Source organism: Aphanomyces astaci (assembly GCF_000520075.1).
Source record: "Aphanomyces astaci strain APO3 unplaced genomic scaffold supercont1.47, whole genome shotgun sequence".
NCBI lineage: Eukaryota > Oomycota > Saprolegniomycetes > Saprolegniales > Verrucalvaceae > Aphanomyces > Aphanomyces astaci.
The window spans coordinates 264,156-280,782 of NW_009798310.1; the positions used below are offsets into that span (position 1 = coordinate 264,156).

Consider the following 16,627-nt stretch of genomic DNA (forward strand, 5'->3'; position numbering starts at 1 on the left):
GTAAAGCCTCCATGATTCTGTATACTATTAGCTTTCAGAAGTATGAAGTTTTAAGGTTGTACTCATTTAGGAAACTCTGGTCGCAAAAGAACGCGTTCTGCGGACGAGATTGAAGCCGCAATCCGTCAAGTCCCCCAAGAATCGCGGCAAACGATTCGGACAATGGCGTTGAAGTCTGGTATCCCTCGTCGCACGATTGACGCCATATGCAGGAGACTGGAAGTTTGAAGGCCCGGTCAAGTTAAATTAAGCCGTTCCTGACACCCGACAACATTCAAGCCCGACTACGGTACGCATTGTCTTTTCTTTTTCCTTCGTCGAATGGAAGCTATTTTTCTGAAGATATGTACGATTATGTTCATATCGACGATAAATGGTTCTATTTGACGAAGGTACAAAGAAAATACTATGAGTACGAGGACGAGGAACTGGCAGCCCGGTTCTGCAATCTTAACGCTTCATTACTAAAGTGATGTTTTTGGCGGCCGTGGCTCGCCCGCGTTATGACTTTCACCGGAAGCAAATGTTCGACGGGAAAATTGGGGTTTGGCCTTTTGTGGAATCTGTTCCAGCCAAACGGAACAGCAAAAACCGTTTGAAAGGAACAATAGTTGTTTCCCCACAATCCGTCGGCGCAAAAGTATATTCGACGATGTATATTGAGTAAATACTTCCTGCTATCAAGTCAAAGTTTCCGTCTGCAGCTCTTATGTCTGCCGTGTTGATCCAACAAGACAATTTCAGTCCACACAAATACTTAACGACGGACCGGTTAATTGCATCCGGAATTGGTGGAATTGGAATCGTGAACCAGCCCCCAAACAGGCCGGACTTCAATGTGCTCGACTTAGGATTCTTTAACTCTATTCAAAGCATGCAGTATCAAAAGTGTACTCGTTCAATCGAGGAGCTTATTGATGCTGTAAAAACATCGTTTGGTGAGTTGCCCACTGAAACACTGGCAAAGACCTTCGTCACCCTTCAAAAGGTGATGGAGAAGTCCATTGAGATCAATGGTAGCAATCAATACAAACTGTCCCACATGAAGAAGGATGCTTCGATTGCAAAACTCTCGTCCTTCCATGTCGAGTGTGATGCAACAAGCTACGAGAGCGCGCTGATGCACTTGAACAATCGCCTGGGCTGAAGAAGTGCACTTTGAAGCGATGGTGAATTCCCAGGAACAAGTAATTTAATAACATACTCCTGATTGCATTATAATTTTCATCTTCGATATATAAATTTGGAGTTCAATACAATAATCAAGATGTGCAAATGACAAGTTCAATACTTTAATGAAGTTGTTGGGAGGCGACAACTATTATGCGCCAGAGTAGTATTGAAGACGCATTTTGGCGAAAACTTCAAATATAGCGTGAAAGATGACAAACAATTATTGTCAACTTGAGCTATAATTTATAGCATAAATGTCATATTAATAAAAGTTATGCAACCGTTTTGTATGTGGAGTCAAGCAATTCAGCGCAATCGATTGAGGAAGATGGCAATCCTCCTCAATGGAAATAAACAGTGGTGCACAAGTGATTTCTTCCTCAGGCTGAACTCGACTTGATTCTAGCGTGTTGTATGGTGATGCTAAATTATATACTGTATATCGTTTGAAGATATCGTAAAGTTAATCCTAGAATTTCTGGAGAATGAGCGCGATTAATTGCCCGCCATACCACACAATACAATCTGCAGGCACCAGTCAGTCCAATGGTGCTCAACGTCGCGGCGATATATGCCGCCTCGAAGATCTCACCATGTCCGACCAAGTCTTTCTGGACAACTGCTTCACGCAGTACTTGGACACCATCTATCTGCAAGAAGTTACTGATTCGACAAACGCTATCATTGACAAGGTCCTGGCTGAAGCCGGCGACGAAGGGTTCAGAATCATGACCGATGTCGCTGTCGCCGAGTTTGAAATGCTATGGGACATCGTCCAAGTATCCTTGAAATCGCGGTGGACCGATGGCTGCGGCTGCAAGCCAGCAGTAAGGACTTGCTTTTGATGGCGTTGGCAGTTCTGAAGCACTAACAACCATTAGAGAAGAATGCTGACGACTTGACTTTCGTGCACAGACGTTTCGAAAGTATGTGCTGCGTGTTGTCGATGTAATCGAACCGGTCATCTCGAGACACTTTGTAAGTCCTTTATCGCCGAACTACGATCCAAGAACACCGTGTTTGAACACCACCCCTACGCCCTGTACGTAACTGATGTCAAGCTCGAATATCTCGAATAGAATGAACGAATAGGTGGAAGCCATGGGAAATCAAAGGCGTGCTTCAGTGGCAAGCATAATCTATACAGTCTGGAGATTGAAGCGTCGGTGCATCCAGAGGATGTGTTAGTCGACATGAGCGACTATCAGTTGGGGTCAGTTGCCGAAATATCCAATTGCACTCTAAAGCTCTAAAGAAAACTGTCATCGAGATGAGCGTCGTTAATGAAGGCGAACAAGTCAACACTCATCACATGATGTTTTTGTTTGACAAGAAGTACTGTGGTGTCATGGCAGACTCGCGTTGAGTGTATCCGAGGAAGTACCTCCGAGAGGTGTGCTTTGCCGAGAAGACATCGACCGCAATCGTCAACTCTCGTCGGTCCTTGTCTTCGTCTAGAATTAGCCGGTTCTGTCTGTGGAAGGTGCTCTATGCGACGTTCTCGTGGGGTCACAAGTCAAAAAAAATAACTATAATGTCATTCAGCGATTGACCTTTGCCATGACCAACTTCCATGTCTCTCTCCTCCCTTTGCGAGCCTACGATCGGATGTGCTATCGCAAGATTTTGGTGAGGTATGAATCCATGGCTGAGTCTGCTGCGGAACGTCGAGCGGAGGTGTAGCGGCAATCTCGTTCTTGTTGTGTAGAAAGGATGGCATTGACTGGCGGCCAACACAGCCATTACTCCACCCATGCGTCCCTGTCACCACAGTCGTCTCAAATGCGTCGCCTTAAAACATGTTATATTTCGATCTACATTTTATACTACAGGAAACGACGGAATGCAAGGCCTACTTTGTATTCGAGTCCTACGTGAATTGGATCATTTGATTGGATTGCTAACTGCGATGTACGTTTCGTTTTGAGCCAATCAGTGCGCAATTTTGAAATTTTTATTCGCGCTGACTTACGTCAATTCATTTTATTACAGGTGATTATATTGTGTAGTATGATTTCTCACCGATATGGCTGCAAACGACAACAATATAGGATGTAAAGAACGAGGTAATCGGTTTACGAAGGTGTCCTACACAAGATATATGAATGGATGGATGATTCCAGCGTTTGACGCGGTAGATCAATGGTTAAGGGCGACTAATTGCAGTGGAAATTTAATTAACGCTGAAATTATTGGACATCCTTCAGTAAGGGAGAGCTTTCTCGAAACTGCGGCGAATCTCTTGGCTCGACACAAGGTCCCATGCTGCAATCGACCGCTTCACCAATGCCTTGCGCTTTGTCGCGAGATAAGCGAAAATGGGTCATCACCAACAATAATGTCTTCGAGCAGCCACAAGTTACGTAGGTTGCGCTTAAACGGCGCCATCACCCAACGTCAAGGGGTTGACACACCGACGTCGCCGTCGGTGGCAACGCACACAGGCGGGCTCCTCGTACATGATGTTGTACGACTCACCCGACACATGTGACTCGAAGTTATCCAGCTGCACGACTGACGGCTCCTCGATCGTTTCGCCGAGGACATCCTGAAGGTACGTGACCCATATACGCTTGTCCATCCAGGCACACTGCTGAACCGCGTAGTGATGGCCGGGAGGGAATGTGCTGAGCCCGCCACTGTCAATGTGACCACCAGGCACCCCCTCCATGATGAAGAGATGAAGAGGATGGGCAGCTTGGTGCCATCAGCTAGTACCGTGAGCACCGCCGTCATGCGAAGCGAATGCTTCTCCCCGCTCAAGATTTTGGAGCTTCCGCTTCGCACCGCCCAAATGTAGCGCGGCGGCATGTCGTAATAGATGTCTGCTTCATCAACGTTGTACACGCACTCGTTGCCGTACGCAATGTACTCGCGGTGGAACTCCGCGGCGAAGTCGCTCTGCACCTCAGCAAGATCGGCTTGCTTGACCTTGTTCTTGGTGGGACGCTGGCGGGAGAAACCGTGACGATGGCAGAAGCGCTGGAGCAGGCGGAGGAAAGCGTCGTACGACGTCGACTGTTGCTTGGTGGCGAGGCAGTTGTTCAACCACTCACGCTGGTTTGCCTTCATCCACAGGATGAGATGCGTAGTCATGAGGGCACACTCGTTGTCGCGGACATGGTTTATGAACTCGATGGGTCCTGGCGGGTCTGGAAAGACCTCGTATCTTCCACCAGGCTCCAGTTTAATATTTTTCAAGTTACCGTCGTACGCTAGAATCTCGTGTTTATGGGATATCCAATTGCGCAACGTGCGTCGCGGAACGTCCAGTGCTACGGACACCTTGTAGTCGGACATGGTTATCAGCATTCCCAACGCTTGAAGCTTCGTCGATATTGGATACCCCCGTCGTCGCATTTTTAATTGTGTTTGTCGCGGAGAATTTGTTTTTTATTGAAACTGGCGGGAAGTATACAAATTCCGCCAATCATCAAGCTGTATTTATTCATTCAAATTTGATTGGATGTTGTCCACCATTACACCAATAATTTTAATAGGCCTTGCATTCCGTCGTTCCCTGTACACATTTTGAATTTATGGAATAAAATGAATTAAAGAAATAAATTCAATGTTTAAAAAAAGTACACTGCCCTTTCAGGCCCCATGCTAATCCTTTACCCCTCACACTGAAAGTGCTACTTGCAATAGTCATCCAGCATTTCACCAGCTTATCCATTGCACCACGATATAATCGCGGAGGTATCCTCAGGCTGAAAGTGCATGCAAAACAAGGGTGTCAGTCATTGCAATTGTGCCCGAGTTCGATCCCAGCTACGGATATTAGTGTATTAATTCCAACTAATGAGTTGCCACCATACCGATGAGATTTCGATATATTTTGGAAATTTGGACGTGTCACGGAAATTGGACGTGGTACACTGCCATTTGCGAAGGTGATGTGTTTTTTCCAAGATACTTTGTGATATTCAATGCTTCATTCCATTTTCCGAAACATCGACACTCTCACGAAACATCATGCATTTTGGTTTTGCAGCCTATTATATGCTAGTTATTATATCATTGGCTTCATGACTGCGAATTTTACAAATATATATGTACGTACGTACTATTAATAGTAGTGAATTCGATTCTGCCATTGAAATACCTTGATCACATTATGTTTCGAGTGAGATTCGAAATATCTTTCAAATCTCGCATAAAATGCTCGTGTAATATTATGTATGGATAACATGGCGAATACGACAATCCTATCCGACATTAGTCTTATTGGTTAAAAGTTCAATACTACTATGTCCCAAATTACCTCCACGTTTCACCTCAAGTTTTGCCGCAAAATCATTTTAATTACGAGGATTTATTTACATTTGTCCTAAATCATACTGATGATCTTTGTATAGCGTGAACTGCCTCTTGTGAACAAGCAAGTGGTCCAGACAATTGGCCCAAACTTCTTACATGAGCATTGCCGATATAGATGACGAGGATTGTCACCTTTCCTTCTGGCGAGCAATGAATTTCCGTAGCCATGTTTGATGGTTTTGTTTCAAGTAGTTAACCATGTGGGTGCATGTCAACGCGCGCTCTTGATGACGGCGGCAGTCCATGAACGAGAAGAGGCCTTCGGGCTGCGGAATGATGGTTGGGCGGCCTGCACCAGGTAAATTCGTTGACTTCTTGTTTTCACTGTATACTTGGAGCTACTCGGACTGTTGACTCGAGTTTCGGACTGTCGTGTAGGGGACCGACAGCTGTATGGCCACCTGATGATACGACATCCGCTGCAGCAACACAGGTGCTTGGAGTTTGAGAGAGATGGGGTATGTGTGGCGATGGTTTCCGTTCGACATATCTGGTGTAGTGGTCTCCATGGTTCACGGACATGCACTTTGCATCGACTCTCTGAAAGTGATGAGGTGACACAAATCATGACACTTCTGCGCGGGCCTTAAATATTGATTTGGCGCGATATTTAATTATGACCAATAAAAGAGAAGTATTTTTGTCATGGATTATTACTGGATAAAATAACTGTTTTGTAACGTTCAAACTTCGGTGTGCCTTAAATTCCCTCGTTCACTGTACATCTTCAAGCAGCACGCATGATGGACTGTGACTTCGTACGATGGCACCAGCTGGTGAGTCACCATCACATGGTACGTGATGACTCTGGTCACTTGGCAGGGTCCGCATCAATGCAGGGCCAATATTGTCGGACGGTTGACAACTGATCCGATAAACGAAACCCGCAAACTTGACTTGGGATTTTCGTTCGTGGCGTCCATGCGCTTGCCGACGCAATTTGTCGCTTTGCACCGCCACTTCGCGGTGCATTTCTTCAAGCGCCACTTGGAGATCCGTCACATGTTTTTGACGGGTATCGTCAAGCCTGTCCGCGACGTAAACTTCCTTGGACGTCGGGTGGACAAATCCAGCGGAGTCTTGGCTGGCAGACCGTAAACGCTGTCACAGGCGCAATTCCCTCCATCCGGTCTACCAGCTGATGGTTGAGGGCACCTTGAACGAGAGGCAACACATGCGGCCATTCGTCCGCATTCAGCTTCATTTCGCTGGGCAGCGCCTTTACGGCGTGCAGCACTAATCAGTTGACTATTTCTACAGCCCCGTTCACCCAAGGACTTTAGGCTGTTGTGATGTGATGGTGGGCACCCACCAACTTCCGCACCTTCTCGATGACTTCTTATTGAAGTGAGAGACGCCATCTGATACCCATTTTGTCAACGCAACCGAAAGTGGTAAACCACGTCATCAGTCACTGAATGGTCGCGTCATCGGACCCTGCAGCGAACAGCTGCACAAAGCCACTCATGTCGTCCTTCTCGTCCTTCACGACAAGGACTTGTTTTTGGCCAGACTTGGTCATGGGCATCGACAACCAGTCGAAATGGATGTGCTCGTTAGGTTATTTCGCGTGGAACGCTGAACCCAATGGACGGGGAAACTTGTCTCCGTCAATGCACAGGCAGTGTAAACATTTCTACGTCCGTGGAATGCGTCTTCCACATAAACTTACTTGGTTGTCGCTGCGATATGACACTGACCGCTAGTTCATTGGTGAGAGATCACACAAATCCGCTATTGCAGGTCAACAGCCCCGTCTGAGGCGACACCACATGATCAACTTGCGAATTCGCAACTGGTTGATCCGTCGGAGCCGAACCCCATCGGCCCAGGAGGTCGCCCCTTACATTCGCGTCACCCGAGACGAACTCAATTGTGTACGGGAAGGTCGACATCGCCAGCGACCATCGCTGCAACTTGTCGGCCTGGTACTTGGCCATGTTAGTGTTCGAGCCACTTGGGTTGACAATGTACACCACGTTGCGATGATCCATAAACAGACGGAAACCACCCGGGCGTACGACAAGGTAGTCGAGCCTCTTGCACGACTCTACCCCGGTATAGGCCTCCTTCTCAACGATGGGCCAGTGTGCACTCGCGCCAGAAAACATCCCACTGATGAACCCAAGCGGCTGGAGCCACTGGGCTTCCATAGGCAACTCGAGATCCGCTGGCGGTACTTGTGTGGCGACCCACCCCAACACAGGTCACTGGCGTCCGTGAAGACGCAGACTGCCATGTGCTCTCGCGGGTGCAGACAGGGCACCACATACGCGAACGCGTGTTTCACATAGTTGAAAACTTGAGATGGTCGGACGACCATCCCACGGCAGGGAGTGCAACACGCACTAAGGCCGTTTTCTTGCAGCTTCCGGCTACCTTAGTGGCCACGTCCAGCAGACGTCGCAACGGATCCACCAGCTGGTTGTAGGCGGGGATGATCGCACGAATCCACTTGGTTGAACACACAAACTGCTGGAGATCGGCCGCTGTCGTCGGTGGCGACAAATCCACGCGTCCTCAATTTCGGTTTGGGGATATGGGTGATTCCATCGGCCGAAATCACCTTGCCACAGCACTCTGCCTCGCGCAGAAAGAAATGGCACTTCTCCAAGATCAACTTGAGTCCGAACTGGACACATATGGTCAAGAATTGGTCCAACAATGGAACATCGCGTCCGTCGACCCCAGCAAGTCATCGAGCGAGGCCAACAGAACTCAGAATAGCAGTTCACCAAACATTTGGTGGACAACCGACTTGCAGTGCGCGACAGCGTCCGTCTGTCCCATGAGTACGCGGGTCGGGGTGTACACGCCGAAGGGCGTCATGAACGCAAAGTACATCTGGATGTCCACATGTAGCGGCAACTGCCAGTACCGCTTGCCTTGGTCTGGTCCAACGTGAAGACACGTTCGTTCCGACCAGACAGACCATCGCGCTGTCCAGATTTGGCATCGCACAAGGTATCGGTTCCGTGCAGATGTTGATTGGCCTGCTGTCGATCTTCGTGTCGAAACGAACCGCAGACGTTGCTCAAAACATTCAGATCTTAAGGGTCTTTCTCAAGCCCAGACTTCAACCACGCGACCCACTCATCGTTCATGATGGAATTATAGTCGCGGTTAAAATCCAACAGCGCGATAGGGATCTTCGGAAACGGCTCCATAGCAGGCAGTCACGGGCATCGCGAACGGACGCTATCTGTACTGCAGAGCGTTGATCTGTCCAGATACTTCTGGTTCTCGCACATAAAATCGCGTCTTTCGGTCTTGGTCGAGCACAAAAATGCCGGCGACTGCGGGATCGCTGGTGCGTTCCAACCTTGCGGCGCCGTACGGCCGTAACCGCCAGCGCTGCGCATGTTCGTATCATCACGGACACCTGACAGATCCTTGTCCGCTGGCAAAGGCACTGAAACTCTATTTCCTTTAGTCGTAGGAGAAGCAGCAACGGGTACAAACGCTGCGACAAATGGTGTTCCTAGGGTTTTGGCAGGAGTGTAAAACACAGTGGTGGTTGCCACTTGTCGACAGCAGGTGGCTGTCTTTGTCGGGGAAATCTGAACGGATACTCACGGTACGCCTAGCGACGCATTCTCGCGGCTCCTCGATCCGGTCACGTGATCGCGATTGTTCTTCGGCTTTCGTTGGTGTTTCCTCGTCGGAGGACTGTTCGCGTACTATCTCCAAATGAATAGCTCAACAATAAACTAAAGATATATTCGTCTTGTCTTCCGCTTCTTCTTAGCTTTCGGCCACGGGACCTTCGTCAAGGTAACACATAAATAACACTACCATAGTGAGGCTACACATGCCACAAGACGCCTACTGACTACCACTCACTAAAGTACTCAGTACCTCCCTAAGGTATCGGAACCTTTGACTCGGCGTGCACATAGTGTTTGTTAGCAATGGTTCAAACGGATGCATAACCCAATTGCTCTGCACCCTGCAGAACATGGATGCACATCAAGCACAGCGGCTACTTCTGTGTTCTCGTACTAGTCAAAACTCGCCATCTTGTTTGTCGAGCTCTGCACGACATATCTTTGTTCTCGGGATGCTGAGTCGAGGTCATGAGGTCATGGTTCTTTTTGGGATATACTGTGTCGAAGTCTTGGTGATTATTATGCCGATCTGCGTTTTCAACCAATAGCAAGTCAATGTGAACGATATGTTGCTTCCACGACAACTAAATCGCCCAATCAGATTGTCTAAGAATTTCTCGCAGATCAAAATTCATATTCCAGAAAATGACATGAAATATGGGCGAAAATAACGGCGTCGTAATGCAAGTAGGGAAAACGTAACGTTTTCCCAAATTGCTTGAACAAATACCGGTAGTTTCTCAAATTTACTGTGAATGCATATTGCACTGCACTACGTTTCATTGGGCCAATCACATCGCTAGAAAATAGGTATTTTCATACTTTCATACTTCCAAGACGATAGTTGTTTGATGACGTACTACTACCGTATACCTTATGGATCAGTACCCATGATTTTGCCTTCTCGAGTTGTACCCAAATTGCTCTATGGTGTCAATAAAGTACGATTTGGTGGTGGTGTACCTTGGAAGGCTGTACCCAAGTCGCTCAAAACTGTCCAATTGTCTCGTCGTTCTAGCTCGTTCTAGCCAATTAAACAAGTCGAAGTAAACAAGTCGAAGTAGTAGAAGTAACCAATCCGAACGCATTGGAAAGAAATCCGACCACCTTATTGAGTTGTATCCGTGATCAGATTTTACTGACATTTTCGGGGTACAGATCCAAAAGGTATACGGTAGTACGCCATCGTGCTGAACTTACCTGGCGCTCACGCTTCGGCTCTCCGTGACTACCACGTGACTACCATGTCACCACTACGGTGGGGCCTGCGCACTCGATTCGTCGTCCTAAGGGTACGAATCGTACGCTTAGGGCATCCCCACCGGTGCGACTGTATAATCAGACTGTAAAATACTACTATTAATAGTACGTAGTACCGTTTTACAGTTCCTGTATTTTGATTTTTGTCAACCCAGTGGTAAAACATCCGAATAATGTTTTTATCCGGAAATGAACGCCTGGCGCGATGGCGTGGGAGGACGACGATGATGACATGGATCAAGCTTGGGAGATTCTTGGCTTTCATCAGTCTTCTGGGCGCCCTAAATGCTCTATTGCCAACCGCCAGCCAAATCTACCACGAGATAGCGAGGCTGCGCATGCTCGAATTTACCTACAATCCAATCAATCTACGGCGAAGCCAAGTTTCGCCGTCCATTTTCGAAAGGCCAGACCGCTGTTTGAACGAATCATGGACGGTTTGGTGATGCGTGATGAGTACTACCCTTGGACGCATCTTGAGAGATGTTGATCCATGACCGGACAAGCTGGCAGTCTTCGTCGGTCGTGAAGTTGGAACGACGGACGGCCTTGGCTGATTCCATTTCTGAACCTACTGATTGTGACCGTACATGATTGGACAAAATTATCCATTGATAGCATGCTATTGGCTAATTCGTCAAAACTGTATTTTACAGTCGCGACTGTAAATCTGGCCGATTTGCCGTCTCGCGTTAAAATTTTACAGTTTCCTGTATTTTACAGTCGCCCCCGGGAGGGTTGTCAAAACTGTAAATAATCCGGATAGAACTGTATAATAGCGTTTACAGTCGCACACACCGGTGGGGATGCTCTTAGGAGAACGTACTACTGTACGTCCTCCTACCCCGTAACCTGGCTACACTACCACGACCACCACCGCCGCTCCTACGGCCATGGCATATGCTCGCCAAATAACGCATACAAGCCACACCCACCCATCCTCCCTAACTACTGTAACTCCTGTTACACTTCTACTCTCGTAGCATGGCAGGGCAACAGCTACCCTGCAATCACCACCATACAGCTCCACTGTCGAGATCAGGAGTAGACATAGTAATGAACCCCAGTCACGGCCTCTGGAGCCCCAGCAGTCACAACTATCGTTCCCCGGTAAAGACCACTACCATCCTTTTGACTATCGTTATCGTTATTCTGGAGCGTGGGTGGTGGGGTGGTAGTGGTACTGATTAGCAGTCAAAGTGATTTCCAACCACCACTACCACCCCACCCCTACGCTCCAGAAAATGCCCAAAAACCCTGCTAACATTACCCCAGTGACTACGATTGCTGCACATGTGACCACCCCATCACTCCATTGTACAGTGACGACCAACTATCACATCGACTCTGTGTTTCCTCTAAATCGACCACCAAGTTTTCACACTATTTTGTTCACTAGAAGGGTACTTGGTGGCATGGTGATGACATGCGCAGCGCTTGTGACCATCGGCACTGCGCATCTCACCACCACACCATCAAATACACTCTAAGTTGTGTGAAAACGGATTACGATGTGTGGCAGTGATAGTTGATTGTACCATTTGATGCTGGGGTCCCATCGGCGTGCAAGGAAGCTTTGGAGGATGGCTGATGCTAACAGGAACAACCAATTCACTCGTCTCCTCATGCTATGTGTTTATTTGTAGTGATTACGTACTCAAGTGATGCAAAGTGGGTTTTTCAACCAAGTTAATAATCCTGTATACCTCCACCAACTCGTCCATCGCATAACGATACCCATGGAATCATGTGTGCCTTGTGGACATTGTGTCGACGACTGCACCTCTCCAAGGTTCGTGATACGAGGCACAAGTACACTGTATGTCAACCTCAGTGTATTTATGTCCAATCAAAACCATAACTTCATTGATTGGATAAAATAATGAAGGTAGTGGAACCTTGCATTACGATTTCCAACCACAACACAATAATGTACTGGTATCGGTTATCAAATCACCGACTTCAAATTTTTTGGTGTCGTATGCCACCTACATGTCAACATATAAACAACATCCTCGCTCACACAAGGTTATCTCATTGAGACCGATCGAAGATCTCAGATTGGAAATCTTCGTACGTCGAAGTTGGCGCGGTCGATTCGCCATAGCGCACAGAGCTCCACCTCTATCGGTCGGCGGCGCAATTCTAAAATGTTGTATACCGGACATACATTTTCAGAATATACATTCACTCTGTTTATATGGTAATTTGTATTGAGAATGTCCGTTCTTAATTATGTCCGGGTGCAAAAATCGATTGTTGTATGCAAAGTCCATGCACAATTGCGTTCGCTCATTAGAAGCCATAACCACGTTTCCAGCATTTTAATTGGCTAATCAAATTCAATCAGCAGCTCCCAACTGTTGCTGAGATATCCCAAGAAATGTGACCGTTCCCTGAATTATGATATAAGCTCCTTCTGCATCGGAGTTGGTTAATTGAGTTTGGATTATCAGAGTTGAAGTCGGTTTGTGTACATGTACAGTATATGGTGTAGTTGTTTCTTGGTACTAGTAGGGTTTTGGTAAAGTCCCTACCATCCGTATAATTCAGCAAGTATTCGTATCCTACGAAATACTTCTTTTCTATATCGTCGATTTTGGAGAAAATATTATTTCCCTCTCCGTAGACTTCAGTCGATGGAGCGAATTCGCAGATCGATGATTACGTGGTCTAAAAGAGACTATGAAGTATCGAAGTGATTGAAGCTCTTGTTTAGTTCAGTTGCTGTATCTGTAAGATGCTCGGAAAGGCGTGGCTGTGAAGGCAAAGAATGACTTGCATCCGAAGTACAGTAGCACTCGTCGGTAACTGGCAGCAAAGCGCCAGCTGTCGAGGAGTGCTTCTTTCAAACGTAATGTACTTATCTCGTTCTTCTAAGATTCTTTGATCAGCCATTGGTACAACTCCGGCCGGATGTACTACAGTACAGTTAGGCGCGGCCGACGAAGCGCCGGACGCCACTTAAGCTGCTTCGCAGTTTCTACTAACGTTACAGGTAGTGTTTACATGTGATGATGTATGGGATTCTACGCACTATGCATGAAATCGGCGGTAGTCATTAACTTGTTCACTGCCATTGCGTCTCTGATTGACCTCCACTTCATGTGGCCCATCCTCCATGCTCTATTTGCCGACAAAAGAGCGTTGTACCAAGTCAACAGATTTGGGGGGTGATTCGAATTCCCATAATCTACCCATACATGAGGGATTCTAAGTTCCAAAGTTTTCCTCAAGTGTATACATACATTTTTAGGGGATATTTTAAGGATAAAGATATATTCGGTGGATATTTGTCATCATATCTTACAATTCGACGACACGATCATCAATCCCATCCGCTCTCATTTGAGTCACCTAAGCAGAACTCGCGTCCTATTTCGTGGTGCACCAACTGGGCCAAAAACGCCGTTGTTCCTATCAATTTCAAGGAGTTATCCCTAACGTTGATGCCTTCACCCATACTACTAGTACCACCGGATTACGTATTAATACTTATGTTAAACTATTAATAGTATTATTATTGGCAGAGGTGACCAGACAGAATAGAGCACCATCTGTCGAAACACTCTGCCAACAGAACAGGTGTGATCCGAACCATTCCATTTCAAACTTTCTTGGCACTTCCTCAAACTGCCACTGCCCCCGAATCAACTGAATATTTAGCTTTGTACCGACATGGCCCTCGTACACGCAACCAAACACGGCAAAATCGAAGACGTCCGAGCTTGCTTGAACCAAGGCATGCCAGTCGATGGATCAGGGGTGAGAGAACTTACACATAGTCACAACATTCACGTATCATGTGTCCTAGGACGATTGGTCGCCCTTGATGTGGGCAGCGTTTTACGGCCATCAAGATGTCGCCCAAGTTCTACTAGACAACGGCGCCAATATCGACTTCGTATTCTACCAAGATAACAAGAATGCCATTGACTGCGCTTCGGAAAATGACCAAACAGCTTTTCTAGAGTTCCTTAAAAAAATCCCATCGAAGGGGAAACCAACGCTAACGCCCCACAAAAGCACAATGTCTGCCATCAACGCAGACGTGCTCGTCCACGGGTGCAAATACGGCAAGGTGGACGATGTCCGCGTGTGTCTGGAGGAAGGCATCGAGGCAGACGGCCAGGGGAACGAGTGGACTCCGTTCATGTGGGCTGCGTACTACGGCCACATCGACGTGGCGAAAGTTCTGGTGGAATTCGGAGCCGACCCCGACCACGTGTGCTACTACGACGGCAAGGATGCCACGGACGCCGCCAAGGAAAACAACCAGAATGAGTTCCTCGAGTACCTGAAGACGTTGCCGCTCAAGGGGAAGCCTGCGCCTCCGTCGCACAAGAGCACCATGTCTGCCATCAACGCAGACGTGCTCGTCCACGGGTGCAAATACGGCAAGGTGGACGATGTCCGCGTGTGTCTGGAGGAAGGCATCGAGGCAGACGGCCAGGGGAACGAGTGGACTCCGTTCATGTGGGCTGCGTACTACGGCCACATCGACGTGGCGAAAGTTCTGGTGGAATTCGGAGCCGACCCCGACCACGTGTGCTACTACGACGGCAAGGATGCCACGGACGCCGCCAAGGAAAACAACCAGAATGAGTTCCTCGAGTACCTGAAGACGTTGCCGCTCAAGGGGAAGCCTGCGCCTCCGTCGCACAAGAGCACCATGTCTGCCATCAACGCAGACGTGCTCGTCCACGGGTGCAAATACGGCAAGGTGGACGATGTCCGCGTGTGTCTGGAGGAAGGCATCGAGGCAGACGGCCAGGGGAACGAGTGGACTCCGTTCATGTGGGCTGCGTACTACGGCCACATCGACGTGGCGAAAGTTCTGGTGGAATTCGGAGCCGACCCCGACCACGTGTGCTACTACGACGGCAAGGATGCCACGGACGCCGCCAAGGAAAACAACCAGAATGAGTTCCTCGATTACCTGAAGACGTTGCCGCTCAAGGGCAAGCCTGCGCCTCCGCCGCACAAGAGCACCATGTCTGCCATCTACGCGGACGTGCTCATTCACGGGTGCAAATACGGGAAGGTGGACGATGTCCGCATGTGTCTGAAGAAAGGCATCGAGGCAGACGGCCAGGGCAACGAGTGGACTCCGTTCATGTGGGCTGCGTACTACGGCCACATCGACGTGGCCAAACTTCTGGTGGAATTCGGAGCCGACCCCGACCACGTGTTCCACCACGATGGCAAGGATGCCACGGACGTCGCCAAGCAAAACAACCAGAATGAGTTCCTCGAGTACCTGAAGACGTTAAAAGCTAAGCCTGCGCCTCCGTCACACAAGACCACCATATCTGCCATCAACGCAGACGTGCTCATTCACGGGTGCAAATACGGCAAGGTGGACGATGTCCGCGTGTGTCTGGAGGAAGGCATCGAGGCAGACGGCCAGGGGAACGAGTGGACTCCGTTCATGTGGGCTGCGTACTACGGCCACATCGACGTGGCCAAACTTCTGGTGGAATTCGGAGCCGACCCCGACCACGTGTTCCACCACGATGGCAAGGATGCCACGGACGTCGCCAAGCAAAACAACCAGAATGAGTTCCTCGAGTACCTGAAGACGTTAAAAGCTAAGCCTGCGCCTCCGTCACACAAGACCACCATATCTGCCATCAACGCAGACGTGCTCATTCACGGGTGCAAATACGGCAAGGTGGACGATGTCCGCGTGTGTCTGGAGGAAGGCATCGAGGCAGACGGCCAGGGGAACGAGTGGACTCCGTTCATGTGGGCTGCGTACTACGGCCACATCGACGTGGCGAAAGTTCTGGTGGAATTCGGAGCCGACCCCGACCACGTGTTCCACCACGACGGCAAGGATGCCACGGACGCCGCCAAGGAAAACAACCAGAATGAGTTCCTCGAGTACCTGAAGACGTTGCCGCTCAAGGGGAAACCTGCCCTTGTGACGTTGAATGGACAAGAGAATTCTTCATATTTGGGCGAAGCTACTGTTTGCAGGGTTGGTACCAGTGGCGGTGCTATGGATACTGCGTCGAGCATTCTGCCATCAAGAGTGGCATCTTCGACATCTCAAGAAAAGGATACAAGTGGGTCACATGATGTGTCAACGGCACAAACCCAACCCAAGGGAACGAAGGCGCCCAAGGCGTGTTGTGTGATTCAGTAAGGTCAGATTGAATAATAATAATAATATGTTAGTGTGTGTTTATATTTTTACCAGCCACCTGTGCAATGTGTGAAGAGAAGTCTTGCTTATCCATTGATGTCAATATACCGAC

At 48.4% G+C, this 16,627-nt stretch overlaps 4 protein-coding genes across 4 annotated transcripts; 2 read left to right on the plus strand and 2 right to left on the minus strand.

Moving 5' to 3' along the window:
• Nucleotides 1-1,766: 1,766 nt before the first annotated feature.
• On the plus strand, nucleotides 1,767-2,044 carry H257_13314 (hypothetical protein; the record flags this gene model as incomplete). The annotated part of the gene is made up of 2 exons (XM_009840794.1): nucleotides 1,767-1,891; nucleotides 1,954-2,044. 2 exons carry the CDS (start codon nucleotides 1,767-1,769, stop codon nucleotides 2,042-2,044), a joined length of 216 nt encoding a protein of 71 aa, XP_009839096.1.
• A 1,503-nt stretch (nucleotides 2,045-3,547) lies between these two features.
• H257_13315 (hypothetical protein) lies at nucleotides 3,548-4,485 on the minus strand (the record flags this gene model as incomplete). The annotated part of the gene is made up of 2 exons (XM_009840795.1): nucleotides 3,548-3,838; nucleotides 3,892-4,485. The coding sequence occupies 2 exons, from the start codon at nucleotides 4,483-4,485 to the stop codon at nucleotides 3,548-3,550; spliced, it is 885 nt and encodes a 294-aa protein (XP_009839097.1).
• Nucleotides 4,486-5,834: 1,349 nt separating this feature from the next.
• Nucleotides 5,835-7,024, minus strand: H257_13316 (hypothetical protein; the record flags this gene model as incomplete). The annotated part of the gene is made up of 3 exons (XM_009840796.1): nucleotides 5,835-5,999; nucleotides 6,295-6,580; nucleotides 6,912-7,024. The coding sequence occupies 3 exons, from the start codon at nucleotides 7,022-7,024 to the stop codon at nucleotides 5,835-5,837; spliced, it is 564 nt and encodes a 187-aa protein (XP_009839098.1).
• A 6,910-nt stretch (nucleotides 7,025-13,934) lies between these two features.
• H257_13317 (hypothetical protein) lies at nucleotides 13,935-16,515 on the plus strand (the record flags this gene model as incomplete). Its single annotated transcript, XM_009840797.1, has 2 exons — nucleotides 13,935-14,129; nucleotides 14,179-16,515. The coding sequence occupies exons 1-2, from the start codon at nucleotides 14,043-14,045 to the stop codon at nucleotides 16,513-16,515; spliced, it is 2,424 nt and encodes an 807-aa protein (XP_009839099.1). The 5' UTR covers nucleotides 13,935-14,042.
• Between the last annotated feature and the right edge of the window lie 112 nt (nucleotides 16,516-16,627).